Source organism: Melampsora larici-populina (assembly GCF_000204055.1).
Source record: "Melampsora larici-populina 98AG31 unplaced genomic scaffold MELLAscaffold_24, whole genome shotgun sequence".
NCBI classification, from domain to species: Eukaryota; Fungi; Basidiomycota; class Pucciniomycetes; order Pucciniales; family Melampsoraceae; genus Melampsora; species Melampsora laricis-populina.
This window is the reverse complement of record NW_006768788.1, coordinates 177,518-196,082: the sequence shown is the minus strand read 5'-3', so window position 1 is coordinate 196,082 and position 18,565 is coordinate 177,518. Positions and strand designations below refer to the sequence as shown.

The 18,565-nt window shown below is 44.6% G+C and overlaps 5 protein-coding genes across 5 annotated transcripts; 2 read left to right on the top strand and 3 right to left on the bottom strand.

Annotated features, from left to right (window-relative positions):
• Positions 1 to 595: 595 nt before the first annotated feature.
• On the bottom strand, positions 596 to 3,665 carry MELLADRAFT_87966 (uncharacterized protein; the record flags this gene model as incomplete). The annotated part of the gene is made up of 3 exons (XM_007411172.1): positions 596 to 617; positions 671 to 3,074; positions 3,164 to 3,665. The coding sequence occupies 3 exons, from the start codon at positions 3,663 to 3,665 to the stop codon at positions 596 to 598; spliced, it is 2,928 nt and encodes a 975-aa protein (XP_007411234.1).
• A 1,034-nt stretch (positions 3,666 to 4,699) lies between these two features.
• MELLADRAFT_107527 (uncharacterized protein) lies at positions 4,700 to 5,332 on the bottom strand (the record flags this gene model as incomplete). Its single annotated transcript, XM_007411171.1, has 2 exons — positions 4,700 to 5,141; positions 5,235 to 5,332. 2 exons carry the CDS (start codon positions 5,330 to 5,332, stop codon positions 4,700 to 4,702), a joined length of 540 nt encoding a protein of 179 aa, XP_007411233.1.
• A 1,172-nt stretch (positions 5,333 to 6,504) lies between these two features.
• Positions 6,505 to 8,620, top strand: MELLADRAFT_87964 (uncharacterized protein; the record flags this gene model as incomplete). Its single annotated transcript, XM_007411361.1, has 5 exons — positions 6,505 to 6,684; positions 6,747 to 7,436; positions 7,494 to 7,646; positions 7,720 to 8,112; positions 8,213 to 8,620. The coding sequence occupies 5 exons, from the start codon at positions 6,505 to 6,507 to the stop codon at positions 8,618 to 8,620; spliced, it is 1,824 nt and encodes a 607-aa protein (XP_007411423.1).
• Positions 8,621 to 9,478: 858 nt separating this feature from the next.
• Positions 9,479 to 10,138, top strand: MELLADRAFT_87963 (uncharacterized protein; the record flags this gene model as incomplete). Its single annotated transcript, XM_007411362.1, has 3 exons — positions 9,479 to 9,580; positions 9,650 to 9,927; positions 9,988 to 10,138. 3 exons carry the CDS (start codon positions 9,479 to 9,481, stop codon positions 10,136 to 10,138), a joined length of 531 nt encoding a protein of 176 aa, XP_007411424.1.
• A 1,592-nt stretch (positions 10,139 to 11,730) lies between these two features.
• On the bottom strand, positions 11,731 to 12,839 carry MELLADRAFT_87962 (uncharacterized protein; the record flags this gene model as incomplete). Its single annotated transcript, XM_007411170.1, has 5 exons — positions 11,731 to 11,912; positions 11,981 to 12,091; positions 12,149 to 12,486; positions 12,549 to 12,711; positions 12,785 to 12,839. 5 exons carry the CDS (start codon positions 12,837 to 12,839, stop codon positions 11,731 to 11,733), a joined length of 849 nt encoding a protein of 282 aa, XP_007411232.1.
• Positions 12,840 to 18,565: the final 5,726 nt, after the last annotated feature.

Sequence of the window (18,565 nt, the reverse complement as noted above, 5' to 3'; positions counted from 1 at the left end):
TAATCTTGTAGGTTCATCAACTTGACCAAAATCATAAAATTTTTCTATCTTTTGGATTTGTCTTCTTGATTGTTTTGGTAAGATTGCGATATAAATCAAACTTAAACTACAAATTTGAATCAAAGCAGACCGGTCTTGATCACTGATCAATTCATTCTTTATTCCTAAGTTTTTTTTCAACGGAGCAAAGTTAATTCGTCGAACTGGGGTACACGTTGAAACGATTCTTTCAATTTCTGATCTTCTAATGGCGTCTAATGGCCATTCTAACGAGTTGGCTGATGCCAGTATCAGTTTAAGAAAGATGCCAAAGCAAGTGTCTGCATCTCGAAGTGGCTGCCCTCCAAGACCTTCAGGTGGACCCCATTGAGTAAGTTGAAATGAACTTAAATCTTCTAATACTTCAGGAAACGCATCGGGTCCACCGAACCTTCTAGGATGATTGATTTCAAATCGTAATTGCTGAAATTTGACCTGATGGAATACCTTATAGAGTTGCTGTAACATCCCATCTTGAAAAACTAATTTCCAATTCCAACGTTGATGAAAGAGTAAAGCTCTACCAAAGATTGATCGTACATAACAATCTCTTCTATCACTTGCTATTCGACTCAATCCTTCAGCAAAACAGTCCTCAGTCAAGTTCTCTAATAGATCTTGAATCACAGACCAATGTGCTTCCATCCGAGGTTCCTTGGCAGAGACACCATCAGGCGAAAATTGAGAAAAGGCACAAAGTGACATAGCAACATATCCTTGTGCTTCACCCTGTGCTACTGACCCAATCAAACCTGATTTCTCTGAGAACTGACGAGTTTGTTCGGTGACGGTATTCCAGAATTGAATTTTGGCCAAACAAGCCGCTCTTTTGGATGGAGCACCATTGAGCACCACAATGTTGATTAATGAAACCCAGATTTCGATAGACAGGTCGGTGATAGGCTTAAGAGGATCTTTGATGGCCTCCTTCAAACTACTCATCGTATGTGGTGGTCCATATTCGAGCAAACGCCGTATAAGGTTTTTATTAGCACGTTCTACAATCTCCGATCCTCCCACTCGAGCATGAAGTCGACATCCTAATTCGAAAAGACCCCAACTAACAATGAGCATCAATTTACTGAATTCAGGTCGATTAACAGAATCTAAAGCAAGATCATCAAGTCGATCGATCATTTCATCGGTCCATTTGCTGACTTCTTCGGCCAATACCTCAACTGACATCATAGATGTAGGAGTAGGTCTTTGATGACTAACAAAATCACCAAAGAATCGAAACCCATGAGACATTTGTGAGAGTGCATCAGCGGTTCGAGCCGAATCGAGTGCGAGATATAAATTCAATTCATCTTGTACAAGATCAGCCGCTTCTACCAAACGTTCGACGAATGTGATAGGTGACATGGTCATACTATAAGATTGACCAAAGAATTCTTTTGACTCTTCTGTATCTATATCTACTATCTGTACTTGTGTATGACCTTGGATAATGTTGAGTAGATTGGAGAGATATCCACCAGACAAATAATTCGTCTCACTTTGAATCTTGATGTCAGGATTAAGGGATGGAATTGAAAAATCAGGTGTGAAATCTTTGAAGGCATTGATTAACAAGGTGATCGGAAGTCCAGGATTGATAGGTTGGGGGCCACTTTGCTGAGCTCGAATTGAAGGAGGTGCTAGATTAAGACTTGGGATTGCATTGGCTGATTCATGGGTACGCCAAAAAGCATGATCATCTTTCAGAGAGATCACCAAGTCCGTCTCTTCAGTTTGATGATGAGCCCTAGATTTTTTCGCAGGAGGGTTCGCCCCTCGAAGCTCTGGCGAGGGTGATCGACGGGAATTATATCGAATCGGACGCATCTCATGACTAGGATCTGTATTTGCATTTTGAGCGCTAGGTACGCGTGATACTAATTTTTCAGCCCAAGTGATTCCGGGACGCTCTGGCTCTAGCTCAGGATCGTCAGAAGGATCTAGACGAGATTTCCTAGGGGGAGATATACTAGGTCTTCGAGCTGGACGAGTTGTGGTCTTTTTAGCTATTCTCGTCGGTCTTTCAGATTCAGATCCTGAAGATCCATTTGTATCTGAACCTGAAAGCGTTAACTTCAAACGTCCATGTTTACGCTCTTGTTCCATCAATTTTAGATCCTTGGCTGCTTTCTTCACATAGCTTTTGGGCATCATTCTGCCTAATAATTTCAATCTGGATTTTTTTGGCAATACAGCTTCTCTGAAAAGTGCCTCATCGGCAGTTTCTTCTTCGTCTTCTTCGTCTTCTTCGTCTTCTTCGTCCTCCCCGTCCTCCCCGTCTTCTTCCTCTTTCTCTTCGGATTCTTTGCGCTTCTCCACTTGTTTTTTAGGAGTCTTTCCAGTTGTCTTGCTGACTGAGGTCCGATAAGATGTCGAAGGTTGGGGGTCTTGACCAGAACGATTAGCGATAGTATTGGTCCCATTGCTGCGGTTTCTTTGATTGGAGATTGGCGATGAATCAAGTGTGAGATCTAATACAGAAGCTCGGTGACTTGAAGCTTTGTTTTGAACAGATCGGGTAGAGTTTCCAGTTGCTGAATTAATCAATGACTGAAAATTTGCATGCGGGACTGATACACGTGGTCGTCCGATTACCGCAGCATCAGTCGACTTCTGTTTGGAGAGTGTTTTGAATGAGGTTGTTTGACGGCGAGGGTGACGAGATTGAGGTGGACGCATTGAAAGATGGTGATGGGCACGCTCTGGACTGAAAGAGAATGTACGACGAAAACTGGTAGGCGAAGGGGTAGGTGAGATATGTGAAGGAAAGCTGGTGGCCGGGCTAGATATTCGAGCCTCAGGTGTCAAAGTTTGAGGAGTACGAGGTAATCCATTGGATGTAGACGCCGATAAAGTCCTATCGAGTTGACGCGTATAAGAGGCATCATCAGGTTCGGGTGGATCAGTAAGCCATTTTGAGACCGGCATGCGACATTGAGGCGATTTCTGACGCGCTTTTCCTTTGGATGGACGCGTAGTTTGAGAATCGATGATTTCATCACGAAATCGGGGTTGATTTGGCCGTCTTGGCCCTTCTGAAAGAGATCACACAAAACAAAATCAACAAAAATGGATTGAATATTGAATTTTATAGTGTCGATGTGTAAGGTATAGTAAAACTAACCAGAAGATGCCCTCCTACGTCTCTTATAGGAACGTTCACAAAATTGACCAATTTGAGATGATGGTATTTCTGGAGTAGGAGAAGTATCTGATATAAATGAATCTAATGTGTTATCATTCAATTCATCACCATTTTCATCATCTCTAATCTTATGAGGTCGACGAGGCATAATGACCACTGCATCTTGCCAATCTGTACTTTGTAGTGCTTTGAGGTATTTATGAGTTTCAGTTGTGTAAGGTTTTATTTGACATTGTTTGCGTGTACGAAATGAACGACGCTGATTAGATTGCTGGATATTATTCGATTGCTGGATATTATTTGATTGCTCGATATTATTTGATTGCTGGATATTATTTGATTGTCGACTTGGTCCTGAATGAATGAAAGTACTGCTATGCTGAGATGATAGATGATGTTCTGAAGATAGCTGTCTAGGCGTGGGTAGTTTGAAGAGTTGAGACATAGCTGGAAGATCTGGTGAAGATGAAGGGAAGTTCATGATATGAATTCGGTTTGTTGATAATAGACACTGGAGTGGTTCTTAGGTTGAGTTGGAAATGCTGAGTTGACCCAAACAAAGTCGTCAATTCATGATATCAATCCATGTTCTTGAAAATCCCCGAAACTCGGAGCTCAAAATCAATACCCGCTCCTACAGCCCGTGTATGAGTTTGGCCTGCCCCGCGGACACAGAACCCGGTACCAATGCCAGTGGGACAACGTCTTTCCTTGGATGATCTGTTCAAACAAAATGAGAATCCGTGAAAGATGTGAGACAGTCGGGGTGAAGTGGAAGGATGTCAAGATTTTTCTGAGAAAAATCACGTGCTGAATTGTCAAATAGTTGCAAAGCTTTTCACCATATGTCAAAGATAGGCTATGTGGGACAAGATTCATGGAGATTAGGACGCTAGCCTTTATTTTGTTTTGAAGTTTTGATCATCCCGGGCACATCTTGCGTACTGGATTAAATGCTTTTGAAATAATTTTGGTCTACAAGACGTTGGAATTATCACGGCATGGGGGAAGAAGAACCCAGATTTGGATGGATTGTGCCGAATTTATCATTAAAGACATGAAATATTCCAGATTTGTAGAGGGATCTGACTAAATTCTACATGGAAGTTGGAAGCCATATCCTCTGACTTAGATAGGTTGGTATTGGAAATTTTCTCACTCATGAAGGACTCATCATAAATTCCAAGCCTTTTAAATTCAAAAGTCAATGAAAGACAGAGGTACACTTTTGTGTTCAGTGAGCATGATCTCACAATTTAGAACCATTTCTGATTTTATTCATTCAGAGCAATTATATGATGATAAGAAGATAATAAATGGCTAATCAAGAGGTGGATACAAATATTGCCACATGAATAGGGTTTTTGCATTAGACGTAAAGGCAACCAAGCATAACCAAGATACAAGGAAGTTAACTTGGATTGACATAAGAAAGGAGAGACATGAACTAGTTTTTTATGATAAATTTATACAAAGATGTAAAGTTCTTCAATTGCTTTTGTTATTCAAATGAACTCATTCATCAGATCCAGCTTTCCGAACTGCCCATTCCATCATAGATTCTCGAGCTTCAAACAAAGCTTCATCTGTAAAAACTTTGACCTCTTCATCTTTCAAATAAGCTATGTCTTCTTCCAATTTAACTTTAACACCTGTTGGACATTTTTGACTCTTTGACTTTGGTAAGAACACCCATCTATTTGCTAATAACCAAAAAGCAGGATTTGCATAATTCTTGTAAGGTAATTGAGTTAGCGCACCCGTTTCAGCCACTGAAACTCCGCCATAAGTACCATGAAAAGCATTTGAATCTTCTGTGTCGTCAAGGATGAGAGTTAAAATTCGTCGATTCTCTAGAGCTCTGCCTTCCTGCACTTCCAATCCCACGTCTTCGACCTTTGTTGATGGGCACAAGAATTCGAGTCTGGGCCTATGAATTCGAGGTGGGGTCGAAGCACTATTTGGAAAAAACATTGATTAGCAAGCGCCATGAGATGAGATGATCAGTTGTATCGAGGGGGGATTGGGATGGGGGAGAAATAACACATACACTTGTGTGTTCTCATCAGGCTGCTCGAGTACATCAGAAGTTGAGCTAATATTTGTATCTTCTGAATCGTTGGAGCTCGTAGTATGATCAGAACTCATCGCGAAGATGTGTTAGATGTAACCTTGGGGAGATGGGATGTTTACTAGACTGAGGGATTTGAGATGTTATAGTGTTGAACAGTGATGGAAAAGTTGATTGGTTTGTGATGAGTGGTGCGAAAGTGGTATCATTTGGTTTGTCTTATATATTATTATTATGGAAGATGCTGATTCCGCATTACAATTGCAGGAGACGCATTAACTTCAACACCTCAGCATCACTCTTGGATTTTTTGAATACAATGACATTTCTTCAGCATTTATAATGTTTTCAAAGGCGATCAGCGAAAATCCTGCCTAATTTTTTGCGCTGAAGCTTTTCACAAGAAATGCATACATTGTGTACACATTGAACATATCATCGTATGGTGCTCGAAGATTGAATGTCATTTATCCATGATCAACTCTATCAAATGGTTTTCAAATGATTCTAGACTTATTGCACAAATATTTTTAAAGGCAAAGTCGTACTCTGAGAAGATAAAAATATAAAATGACACCCTCATTTGTTAGTGCTGAGATATTTTCAGCAACATGAAGAACAATGTTTTATCTTTTGATCGCGCTCCACGGTATGTTGGTACCAGATCAAAGTTCATTCCTCAATCAAGAATCAAGACACGCAAAGTCACTACTCAAACCAAGCCTGGCTCGCAGCGTAACCAAAAGCGCGCAGCGCGGCGGTACGCTGCGCTCGGCGCACCCGCTCAACTGCCCGGGTAGCCGGAAACCCGGGCGCAGCGTCTTTCGCATGAATTCCGGGGCCAAATTTTTGTCAACTACGCACCCGGCTACTGGGGCCGGGTGGACGGGAGCATCCCGATTCCGGATTATCCCTGAGAATTATCACCTGAGAATTATCAGGGCATAATACATAACTGACTATTGGCATACGTGTATTTTTATTATCCTTGTATCTGCACCCCCCGGGACTTATCTGCTGCGCGCGGGCCAGTTCTGCCCCGGCCGTTTGACCTCCGTCAACCCATAGCTTGCTTGGACGCGTATCCAATACAATCTTTTTTTTCCTCTTTTTTTTCAGCATTGCAAATTTTTGACACCCAAGGAGACCCTTTTCGGACCAACCATGTATACCGTTTCAATGATCCCATTTACTGCTGCTCATTTTTCTTCTGACTTTCGAGCTCGACATCCTGGAAAATCATCTCAACATGGTCAACAATCCGTACATAGGAATCAAATACCAGCGACTTCCTTCGCATCCGACCTTACCCCTACCTGACAAAGGATCACCAATGGGACTTGCTTGTCCCGAGTGCCCCAACACAGTCAACGTATCCCTGGTTTACAGCCGGGTGGAAGATCTTACAAAGGACACCGTCACTGTAAACGTCCGTCCTTTCATCACCTCACCATTGTCCAACATGCCACTAATCTCGATGTCCCAACGCAGTGTCCCTCAGCGAAGCATTACATCCGAACGTTCAAACTCAATCAGCTCTTACACGAAATCGCATGCATCAACGCCGGAGCGAAGTATCCAATTCCTTTTGATCCCTCTGCGCATGGTCCGCCGGTTAACGTCAAAGGAATGCAAATACCAGCGAGAATCAGCCCCAAGAAGACCGCCAATCCATCAAGTTCCAACCGAACCGCTTTTTCTGTTGACTGTGCCCGGCACAACGTGGGCCCCACTGCCAAGGGTCACAAAAAGATGGGTCATGCCGGATGCACCTCCGTCTTTTGCCAATCGGTAATTATCAGTTATCACCACAGGCAGCAAAGAAAAAGAACTGACCATGATTATGCCTTCGCCTGCCAGTGTTGTCGGGCATTCACCGCCCCAGGGGGTTGCTACGTTCACCGCACAACAGAGCCGCCACCAACTCACGTTAATACAGATCCCTTAAACACTGGGCCTCGACCTGCCCCGCCTGCGAATCCACCTGCAGCCAAACGCGCCAAAATCCTCCCAGCTCAGTGTGCCCAGAGTGTTCGCCGAGTTGGAAGGATTCTTACGCCAGATGGTCAATTGGTGTTGGCAGCCGCCCGACAGGAGAAATCACCTGCGATCACGCCCTCCAAGCCATCCATGATCACTTTCGACCATTCGAAGGTCATCAGCCTGCACCTTGTCTGTGTAGTAAGTCGTTCTTTTTTCTCGGCCGGCACTAGTATCACTGACGTGCGGTCTCCAAAGGGTTCGCAATTGCCGGTGATCTCCCACTTTTTCAAGGACTGGCCGGTCGCTGTCTTGAACAACAGTTCGAGCCTCATTCGTGAGGCGCAAGCTGCGGCTGGGGCGCAATGGGACGAGCACCTAGTGGTTTGGGATGAGGAAGTCAGAAACTGGGTAGGTTTATTTAACCCACAATCTCACTTCACCTATACGAATTATTCAACTGAAAGGAGCGTTTCCTATCCAGCGAGAGATTGGGGTCGCTCTGCCCCATTCTTACACTCCCGCGACCAAAAATCTGATCATCTGCCTACCTCACCAGCGTTCCACTCTCCAAGTTGAGCTCCAAGATATCCTCGAAACCCTGGGCATGGGCAAACCACTCGTGCGAAATCGATCAACCGATTTGGGTCCCACTGCAATTCAAATGACCCTCCCGAAACCATCGAGTTCCCAAGATCATCCAGTTGGCTCTAACAAAGAACGCATTACCATTAGCCTCTTGGACTCCGACTCCGAAACGGACCTCCCTGAAATATCGCAAAGTACTTCCCAGTCCACCGCGAGCCAACCACAGATGCCTGCTCCGTCTACGCCAGAGTCCCTTCCTGTAGAGGACCAGAGGTTACTACAACGCGAAGTAGGTGATATTCAATCACATCGACGGGCTACTTTTCTAACAGGTGTTTGAACTAGTAGACACTAACGAAATCCTGCTCCTATTTCAGAATGACGTCAAGCCGTCACCGAAGGAGCTCCAGCTATCTACAGTTCCCTCAGCTGCGGACGATGTCATCAAACGAGACTGGCCTGGCAAAGACGTTCTAATTTCCTCGCTCCTCGCTTGGTACGACTCAGCCGGTTGTCCACCGCGTCGTACTGCTAGGATGAGGCTGTGGAAATCTCGTTACGGAAACCTATATACCCTGGCACCTGCAATGGTCTACCGTTACGCGGAATGGATCGATTTGGTTGGATATCAACGTATGTATCAATGGTGGCTTGAATGGCCAGGCCTTGGCGAATCAAGCAAAGAAAACCTTACCGTGGCACAAACTCGACCTCACTTTCAGAAAGAATTCAACGCGGCTTGCGGTTACAAGAAGGAGGCTGAGGTTGACGTACCTTCGAAAGACAACGCACAATAGACCTAACGAACTTCCTTCAAAAACACACCGCCTTTGTGACCTCCAGGCAGTCTGTTTTTGCCTGCGTCAGTCTGTAACCGTTCTGTACTTTTGTTCATATTCCATGTGGCCAGGCTTTTGCGACATAGGCAGAGCAACCATGAAATAAACAGAGTGGTAATTGGCGCCATGCCCTCGATTTCGATTCCACTGACCAGACAATTCCCTTCTGGCTTGAGTACGTGTTTGTTTCGGTAAGGTTAAAAGGTTTGAACCGAGCGACCGAATGATTCCTGTTTGTTCGTCAGCTTTTCCTTGTTCCCCAATTTGCCTTATATTCACCCCAAAAACAACCAAACCTTTCCATTTTCGTACCCTTCATCACTATTTGACTTCACCTCGGCACATTTCAGCTTCAAAAGACTTTAAATCCTTGATTCCACAAACATCCAAAGCAGGCCTACCATCTTATAATGACCGTCTACTCAAATTTAGGTTTTGGTACGCTCACATTGTCATCAATCAGCATCAGGTGTGACGTTATCTCGCTGACGACAAACGCAGTCTGCCCTGTCAAGGTATTAACTGAAACTGAGCACTTCGGTTGGAACGCGCTGCCGTTTGATCAACCCAATGCTGACGACCTCCCCGAAGCGCACGCCATGGTTTACGGCTTGGTTCCACGCGAAGAAGCACCAAATGACGCCTTAGACGTCTTTCGTTACAAGTGGACTCCTAAACCAGTTGATATCACTGTGGACACCGTCGCGCTGCACCGCTGGGACGGACGCACCACTTACTCAGCAGCGTGGCAGCGTGGTTTGCGCGCTTGAGCCCGCCAAGAACAGCATTTTTAATCACCTTTGGTTCGCTCAGATAATGGTGCATGCCGCGTGTCTACTTGACCAATTTACGAGGGTTGTTCGGTTCCGAGTTAGAAATCTCAGCGCTGAAGAACACTTGCTCCTTTCGCGTTTGCATGTAAGATTAAATTTTTTTCCCTATCGCATACTAACCATACTGATTAGTATGCGACCGCACTTACTTTAGGTCGTGGAGAACTTAGTCTTGCGTCAGAGACTCGATTCCGAAGGCACGGCGCAAAGCATCCGCTGGTACAACTTGCGAGAGACTTTGGATGGTGCCGTACCCAAATACATAACGTCTGACTGTGAGTTTGCACCCAGGCACCGCGCTGACACTTCTCTGGGTCGCCTACTGGAATGTTTCACCCACTGGACATATGAATACCACGGTCGACAAGCGTTACTTTGTGGCTTCCGTGGGGTTGAATGGGCTATCACCGATGTCACTATCATGGACAACACGTACGTTTTATCACTCACCGCTTGGACGCGACGCAAACTGACGAGCCACATGTTCCGCAGCCGAGATTGGTTCTTGCAGAACCCTTATACCGGCGGTTTGCAATTGTTTGCGTCAACTCATGTATGTGGACCTATGTGTGGTGTGATCGGTTTAACACAGCAACCTCCTTATTACCCAGTTGGACCACCACCAATCCAGCCCGAAAATTGAATTCGATGAGCCGGTTCTTACTTTCTACACTTTGTATATATACACTTTTGTCAATGTCGCGTGAACCGTATCCCTTGTAAAATCTTTTCTCCAACCCCGAGTCCTTTGCCTCGTGACGCTTCTTTGCTTATCTGATTTCATTCCGATGTAATGATGGATGTAACAGCAGGAAATAGTTGCTCGCGCGTCGGAAGACTACTATTTTCAACTGTTTGTCATCTACTAGATTATCGATTATCCATCCTTGTATTGCCAAAAAAGAAAAAACGATAGATGACACACAAACAACACAAAACGCATTTTCTGAATTTAAGCAAATCACAAAATCCACTTCAAACAGTAACGCTTATCGTTATCGTTAGGTTTTTACCTTTCCTCGCTAAAAGTAAGTGATAGCACACATATGAGAACAAAACCTTTGGTTTCGCCTTACACACAGGCGACCTTTGTGTAAGGCGTTCATGCGCATCAATAACATGCTGTCACGATACCTTTCATCAGAGATAGCAATGTTATTACCAATCAATAGCAGCCAATGTATCAGCCTCAATCTTTATGTGTGGTGTGGCAAATGCACTATGATGGTATGGGCGACTGTGCCTATACGACCTTACTGGAGGGCAATACTTGGGAAACAAAATGTTGAACATTCGAGCTACATTGGCAAAAACCGTGTCATTCCATTTAACATAATGGTCACAAGCGTAATTACAAGAGAATTCAAACATGGTGATTGATCAGAGGTGGGCATATTGTTCAACCGCGCTTGAACGTCGCGCGTAATGGTGATGAATGCCCAGGGTTAGCAGGTTTTTTTTAAAAAGACGGAGTCCATATGAAATGGACTTACCATCAGCTTGTTTTTCTACAACTTGCCCACACCAATGAATTCCAAATCAGGACGACACGACAATGCGTCACTTAACCAATCGTTGCGGAACTCCACCATCTCTTCGAGGAAAAATTCGTACCTGGTGGCTTGCATATTGCGACACATAGACGCAAAGCCACCGTACCAGATATTACTCAACTCGCCAGCCGACGAGTTGAAAATCCAAGATCCATTTTCTTGTAAATCGGGAAATAATTCAGGGTCATTGTACATTCGGCAGAATGTATCGCCCTCGGCGTGAGCCCGATGATGAAATGGGTCCACCGGAATTATTGTGTCAGCAAATGGTTCGGGGTCAATGTCTCCGTTGTGGATGACTCGTAATAAGTTGCAGGCGTTGTCGTAGAATATGACCTCGGGCATGCCTTTGGGGAACGTGTCAATGAGATAGTCCTTTGCAAACACAAACAGTATCAACGGAGTAGGCAGTCATGAGGGATTACACATCCATCAATTGTAAGTAAGCAAGCAAGATCTCACCCTAAGGGCGCTTGGCGCCTCTGAATTATAGAATGTCTGTCTCGCCAGAAAAATACCACACGCTCCAACAATGACTTGATTGTTGTGTGTGCGATTGCGGCTCAAAGAAGGTGTCCCTTTGGGCTTTGCAGTTCCGCCATCCCGCGCGGCTTCGTGTTGACGATCAGCCTCGTCAGCCTGGTGGAGGCTGTCCAAATCGATGATCTCTAAGGTATCCGGGTTAAGGTGAACGGAAGGATCGGCCGGCAGATTGGAACCAGGCCGATTCAGCATCGATTTTAGGGTGAAGGGTTTCTTCTTGCGGATTTCGAAGGCCTCCATTGCCTCTATGTGAGCGGGGTTCAAACAAGTTTTTGAATTTTCGGCCGCCAGGGAAGTGCAAGGTTGCGCGACGCACCACCCCTTCAAGGTTGTAGCGTGCTCCTTGCAGAATCTTGAGGTGACTGTTGGTAATGGATTTAGGCATGGACCGTTGGGTGGAGGAGCGTTGGCCCGATGGGCCAGTTCTTCCAGCTGAACCGAAGAAGCACTGCAGCGCCAATGGCCAATGGTGAGACCATCGGTCACTACTGCGCGAATTGCTGCAAACACGCCACATTCAGAGTGTGTCATGAGGTAGATTAAAAAAGGATACTTACCCTTGAGTGCAACGTTTCCTCCGTGCTCCACCTCAAATACTTTGACACAATACGAACAGAAATGATCGCGATATTTTGAGCCATGGTTGGCCACGTGATGTAGCTCGCGCGCCATCGTAGGTAACAAACGATCCTCTTGTTGACCGTGCGCATTGAGCTGAAGGATAGCCCCGCGGCGCTTACAACGTCGGAGAAGGCTAAAAAGGTCCACGGCATCGCGAGCCAGTTCGGGAGACATTTTTGGAGAGAAAGAATGGGATGTTCCAGCGTGAGTCGGTACCTGCTGAGAATTGAAATGGGTAACGTTGAACAGATTGGCTAAATTGAAGTGAGAGGTACTTTGTGTGAAAAACGTCAGCCAAAGTTGACGTTTTGTAAATGTATCGAAGATGGTGCTTACTGTCCAAGCATCTGGGATTGCCAAAACATGCGTGCAAGTCGGTAACTCATGCCGAAGTGGCAATGCACCTGGAAATGTTGTGGGTCTGCACGCTGATTGTCTGAGTAGTAAAACCTAGCCTTCTTGTGAGTATAATAGGACGGCCGATAGTAAGTCTTGCAGTCTGCCCTTGGCAAGGTCTAGTCAGTTATAAACATGAGAATCGACTATTGTTAATTTGAAGATGGAGACATTACCTAAGCAAGCCCAAGTGTGAAACTCAGCCAAGTGGATCCCGTCCAAATCATACATGTATCCTTGTATGCGAGGCCGTTGCACTAGGTCGTGTCCCCGCGGTCGGTTACACATGAAGCATTGCGAGATAGGGGGCACAAAGTACTTTTTGTAAATTTTGGTCTTGTTGAGCACAGGGTTAAGTCCGTGCAGTCAAATAAGGGCCGCTGGATCATTGTAAGCGGAGGGCAGCGAGGCGAACATAAGATTCCACAGTACGGAGTAATCAACAGTATCGATGGGGAGGTTCAACACCAATTGGAGGAATGGGATGATTCGGCCATCGTCGGAAGTCAATTTGATTGCCTTGTTGGCCCGCTGATAGACCTCCGCGGAAAGGGTGACAAAACGTATGAGGTTAGACACGGTGAGAGTCGCGGCCAAATGAGGATGTTGATGTTCGATACAAGAGACAAAGTCCAAAAGGAGCATGATTGCTCAAAGCCGAGGAGAGTAATGACTTTCACGTAAAGAGAAAGAGGGTTTGCAGTGGGAGATTTTTGAATAATATTCGATGTGATCGTAAAGTTGTTGGTTGAATAGCATGGGCGATTGAAGGGTATTGGTAGACAGTGTGAGTGCGTGGTGTCTAAGTCACTGTACTGAAAGGGGTGAGGAGACTTGCGCGTCGTGGTGCGTACAGGGTTGTGACGACCAATCTCAGGTTGTTGTATACCCATGATGAGGGGGTTTCACACAACACCCAAAGTCACGTGGCCCGCAGTCTGGGACGGGCGGTGGGCTTGTGGGTCAACTCAAAGTGAGGATACAAGCATTGAGCTAACAATACTGTACGTGTTTCACTCTTTTTCTCAGGCGCGGTCTGGGATTTCCCAGGCGAAATCCGGAATCGCGGTGTACCCGGGTGGACAGCCACCATTCAGTTAACTCAACACACCCCACGCTATCTGCCACCACACCACCAATTCATCTCAATAGATCTCAATCGATGGCCGCCCTTTCCAGATCAATCAACACGACTTCATTAGTGCCATGTTTCTTTCAACGCTCAGACCTCCAAACCTCACCAAATGAAATCAAGTGGCTGTTGTTATGGAAAAAGGCTATCATATGGTTCTTCTTGCAAAACGAGTCCTTGTTTTGGGTTATAAAGGTAAGCATTGATCACGATCAACTACAGTCCAAACTAGTGGTTCACCATCACATTTGTTCTCTTAACTTTACATTCAACCATCACTGATCAATTTTACATTTCGATTTTTTTCGTTTATTCTCATAAATAGACTAATATGTTGACCAAGCAAACCACTGTAGATTCCTTCCTGGCCTCTGGATACGAAACCGATGATACATCGGCTCCTCCAACTGCTTCAGTTCCAACTCGAAGATCATCTCGAATCATCACACCAGCCAAAAAAGCTCCCGGTATGATCACCCCCAGTTCGGACTCTCGACGAGCTCTTGAAGACTGGAATTCATTCAGATCGATCAGGGACGTCAGAGACGCGCACGTCCACCGACGCCGAGAAAGATCAGCCTCCTTACCAGGCGACGAATTGATACGTGAACCAGCTCGTGGCCGATCAAAGACAGTCACACGTCAATCATCCACAGTAAGTTTTCTTATTTTGTTCATCTATCTCTGATTTCACATGTTAAAACATATCTTTTAACATTTAAATTTCCCACTTCACACTAGCTCACGAGTACCTCCATCAGCCGAGGCCATGACTCAATCGGAATAGAACACCCATTGAATAACTTATTTGGGTCGAACCAGGTCCGTTCCGGTACCTTGCTAAGCCAAGAAAGTGTCGAGGTAAGTGAAAATCTTCAATTGCAGTAATGTATATCTAAAGAGGACTTACTAATGTCTGAACTCATATAGGACCCCTCGGGACCTCCTGTGGTCGACTTGGCACAGGATTCTGATGAAGAAAACACTCGGATCCGAAAGAGAAAGAGGAACATACCCGTTGACGAAGATTTTGATTGTCCGTTCACGTTTTTTGAGCCAGGCTTTCATTGTAAAGAAAAAAAAGATGTAAGTCAATTTTATCTTTATCTTATACTTCTTATACTCATCAATATATATTGTTATCATTAGCCTCTGGATGGACCACCTCTCTCATACGCTTGTCGATGGTGCAGCAAGGTCGTTTGAGTGAGCGCGAGCTCTCAATCCAATCTGAAGGCTCACCGCGATGGGCACAACCAGTCTGGTAAATCAGGAGCCGGTTGTCCTCGCCGTCGACAGGCAATTGCGGCCGGAGCCAAGCTGCCTCCATCAGTTTCCAAACTACGTGCTCAAGCTCTCAAAGATAATCATCAATCTTCACTCGCTTCGTTTGTAAACACAGCACCAGCCTTCAACAACAAAACCCTCAACCAGTGCCTTGCAGTATGGCAAGTAGCGCATGCCTTACCCTTTATTCGAATCGAAGATCCGATCCTCAAGTCGATATTGTACTGGTTAAGGCCTGATGCCCGCGTCTTTGGTAGAAAATGGTCCGCTGAAGAGGCGAAGAGACTCTATCTCTCACTTCGTGATCTAGTTATTGATCAAGAGCTGAAAGTATGTATCTTTCCTTTTTGTTTTTCTCATTGTTGTGACTTTCTCATTTTTTTTCCATTCTGCTTTCTCTTTCGTTTGTACTTTCTAGGAATTATCAAGCAAGTTTTGCTTGATTCAGGACGTCTGGACCGTGAAGGGCAATCTTCACGCGTTCATCGGTGCTTCGGTTTCGTATGTTAAGGAGGACTGGACATATGTAGTCCGTCATTTGTCATTGAAGGTCGTTGCATGGCATCATAAGGGAGTTTTACTCGCCGAGCCTATGGTGGCAATATTGAAAAAGAATGATCTATATAAAAGGATAAGTCTTTCTTCGTTTTTTATATTTCCTTTCTATTTCTGATCCTGACATCACCTCTCCTTTTACATGCTTGCCAGTGTCTCCGACTCTGGAAGCAACAATTTCACCATGGCACGTGAAATGCATCGACAGCTGGAGGAAGAAGGTTTTCACTCAGGTCACCGGCTTGCTTGGAATCCGAAAACGATGACGATACGATGCTTCTGCCACAAAATGGGCCTCATTGTCAAGGCTGGTCTGGACGCGCTTGGATTAAAACCCAGACGTGTTCGACATGACCAATTAGGTAGGTTTCCCGCCATTGGGGTTATGGCAGTTATTGAAGAGGAAGAGCAGCTTGTGGATGTCCCCGACCTTCAGACTGATCCGGATGGCAATGAGATCAACAACGATGATCTTGAATCAAATCACAGTAGTGACTCAAACAATTCGGACTCAAACTCTGATCAAAGTGAAGACGACAATAAGGAACAGCAAGATGAACCTCAGACTTACAAAAATAGAAAGGCTGCTTATCTTCTTGGTGATACGTACATGAAAAAGCTAACTGATGATGTAAGTCTCATTTCACGTCTCTCAACTTTCATTATATTTCGATTTTGACATTCTGTTATGAATTTCATTCTAAATGCCTTCTTTTTGTCTTGATTGCATTACGTTAGATGGATACTGTCAACAAAAAGCTGACACGATCCAGCGGCCACCGGGCTGACTTCAATCGACGCCGAGAAAGGGCAAATGAACAACGTAAAATAGACGGGCTACCCAACCTCAAGGCCCTCTTGTCGGGGCATGGTATTAGGTGGGGTATACGTGCGGAACGTTGGGAGCGGATGTGGGCCGCACGAGATGTAAGTCCTTTTTTATTTTCACTTCTTTTTAAATAACTGCTAATTGTCATTGATTCATCTTTCAGCTCATTGATAGAGTCATGAGAGATGACTTGGCCGAGGTTCACTCAAAGAGACGACGGGCAAAGACGGATGGTAAGAAGCTTGGTTACTTTGAAGAAGTGGTGTTCTCTGTGGCGGACTGGCAAGCAATGAGAGATGTTTTGGACATCCTCACAGTAAGTTTCATTTCTTCTTCGATTTGACTTTGTTACATTCGATCTAACTTACATTTACATCAAAATTGTTTATAGCCATTCAAGTTCTTAACCCGCGAGATGGAGGGAGATAAACCCACGGGTTGTTTGGTGCTGCTAAAGTATATTCAACTCAAGGCGTCCATGGAGGCCCGATTGAAGAAGATGCACCAAAACGATCACCTCTACCCCATGGTAGATGTGATGATAGACAAGATCATCAAGTATTTAAATGAAGCACTGGAGTGCGACACTCTCATTCTTGCCGCTGTCTTCCATCCCGGCCTTCGAGTTAAATTCTTCACTCACTCATTTGGCATGGGTGCCAAAGGCAACAATCGGGCTGAAGAACTTTTGAAAGATATATACAATGATAAACTTGAAGAATCTCGACTTGAACTTGACCTTCAACCAGCCACAGCTCGTCCCCGATCCGAATCGCCAACGCAAACTGATCATGAAGAATTTGGACACGACTTCTTGCCTTTTTACAATGATGTAGTCACATCAAGTGACCTAACCGACATCGAGCGATATCTTCAAGGAATTGACCCTTTCTCGTCTAAGCTCAACAACCCTCAATACGTTTTGGATTGGTGGAAGGTAATACTAACTTAATACTTTAGTTTTTCATCTCACTGACAAATGTTTTGGTCTTGCAGTCCCATGCGAGTAAATACCCGGTCTTATCCAAACTAGCTCAGGACTACCTCGCCACGCCTGCAGCGTCTGCTGCCCCTGAAAGATCGTTCTCGGTGGCTGGCCAGGTTTGCACAGCTGAACGAGGAGGCTTGCTACCACGCATGATTGAGATGACGGTAAGCAGCCAGTTGTGGATGATTGAAGATGTCCCTTTGGCCGGCGATTTTGCTCAAGTTGGCAAGGTGATCGATTATGCTAAGAAGATGGTTCAAAAGAAAACCAGGAAATCTCACTTTCACACTTAAGATTATTCCTCCTTTCTCTCTAACACTGCTCTCGAATTACTTCCTATTTTTAATGTTCTTTACAGTCTTTACCAACTAGTCCATCTTTGTGTGTGTCTCTTTTTCTTTTTCTTGCTTACCTTTTTTTACTTTCTTTACAATCTTTAATGAATAAGTCTTATTTCCACTTTCATGACGGTCTTTTCCATTAAGAACTAGATGTTCAATGTTTTTCTTTATTTTTTATCAAAATTTGATTTTACGTTTTTTTTTGGCTTGATACGCTGCGAAACGCTGCGGTTAAAAGCTCCACTTCCCGCTCCCAAAACTTGGTAGATTGTTGCCCCCGCTTCCATTCAAGTTACCACCCCTCCCCCCAAAAAATTGAAGTTACGCAGCTCAGGTTAGTCTTTGCTGCGCTGCGCGGCGCTGCAAGCCAGGCTTGATTGGATCTGCAAGAATCACACTGTTCATCTCTGTTTGGCATTTACCTCCCTCATTTCTTTGAATCAGAGCTGTCCCCACCATGTGTTCAATATCTCATACAATTCTTTTTAACATTCCTGTCAAACAAATGCTTCACTTTTGGACTTGTGGTATCATGCTTACCACAAACGCTTTGTTTCATGTGTCTCTGAGTTGTCTTACAGGTCTTTGACTTTTAGTATTTGATGATTGGTACTTTTCAAATGAGTCGACTTTTCTTTTTCAACCTATAAATTGTTTGTTTTTTCTTGCATTGGGAATTTTTACAAATCCTTCCACACTTAATTGTTGTTTTAATTACCCCACCATTTTATTTTGAACTCATTCCACCCATTCCATTCATATCCTAAAATTCAAGTCTTGCATGTAGCTGATACATACATGGTTCCTTTGTTTTCTTTGATGCTC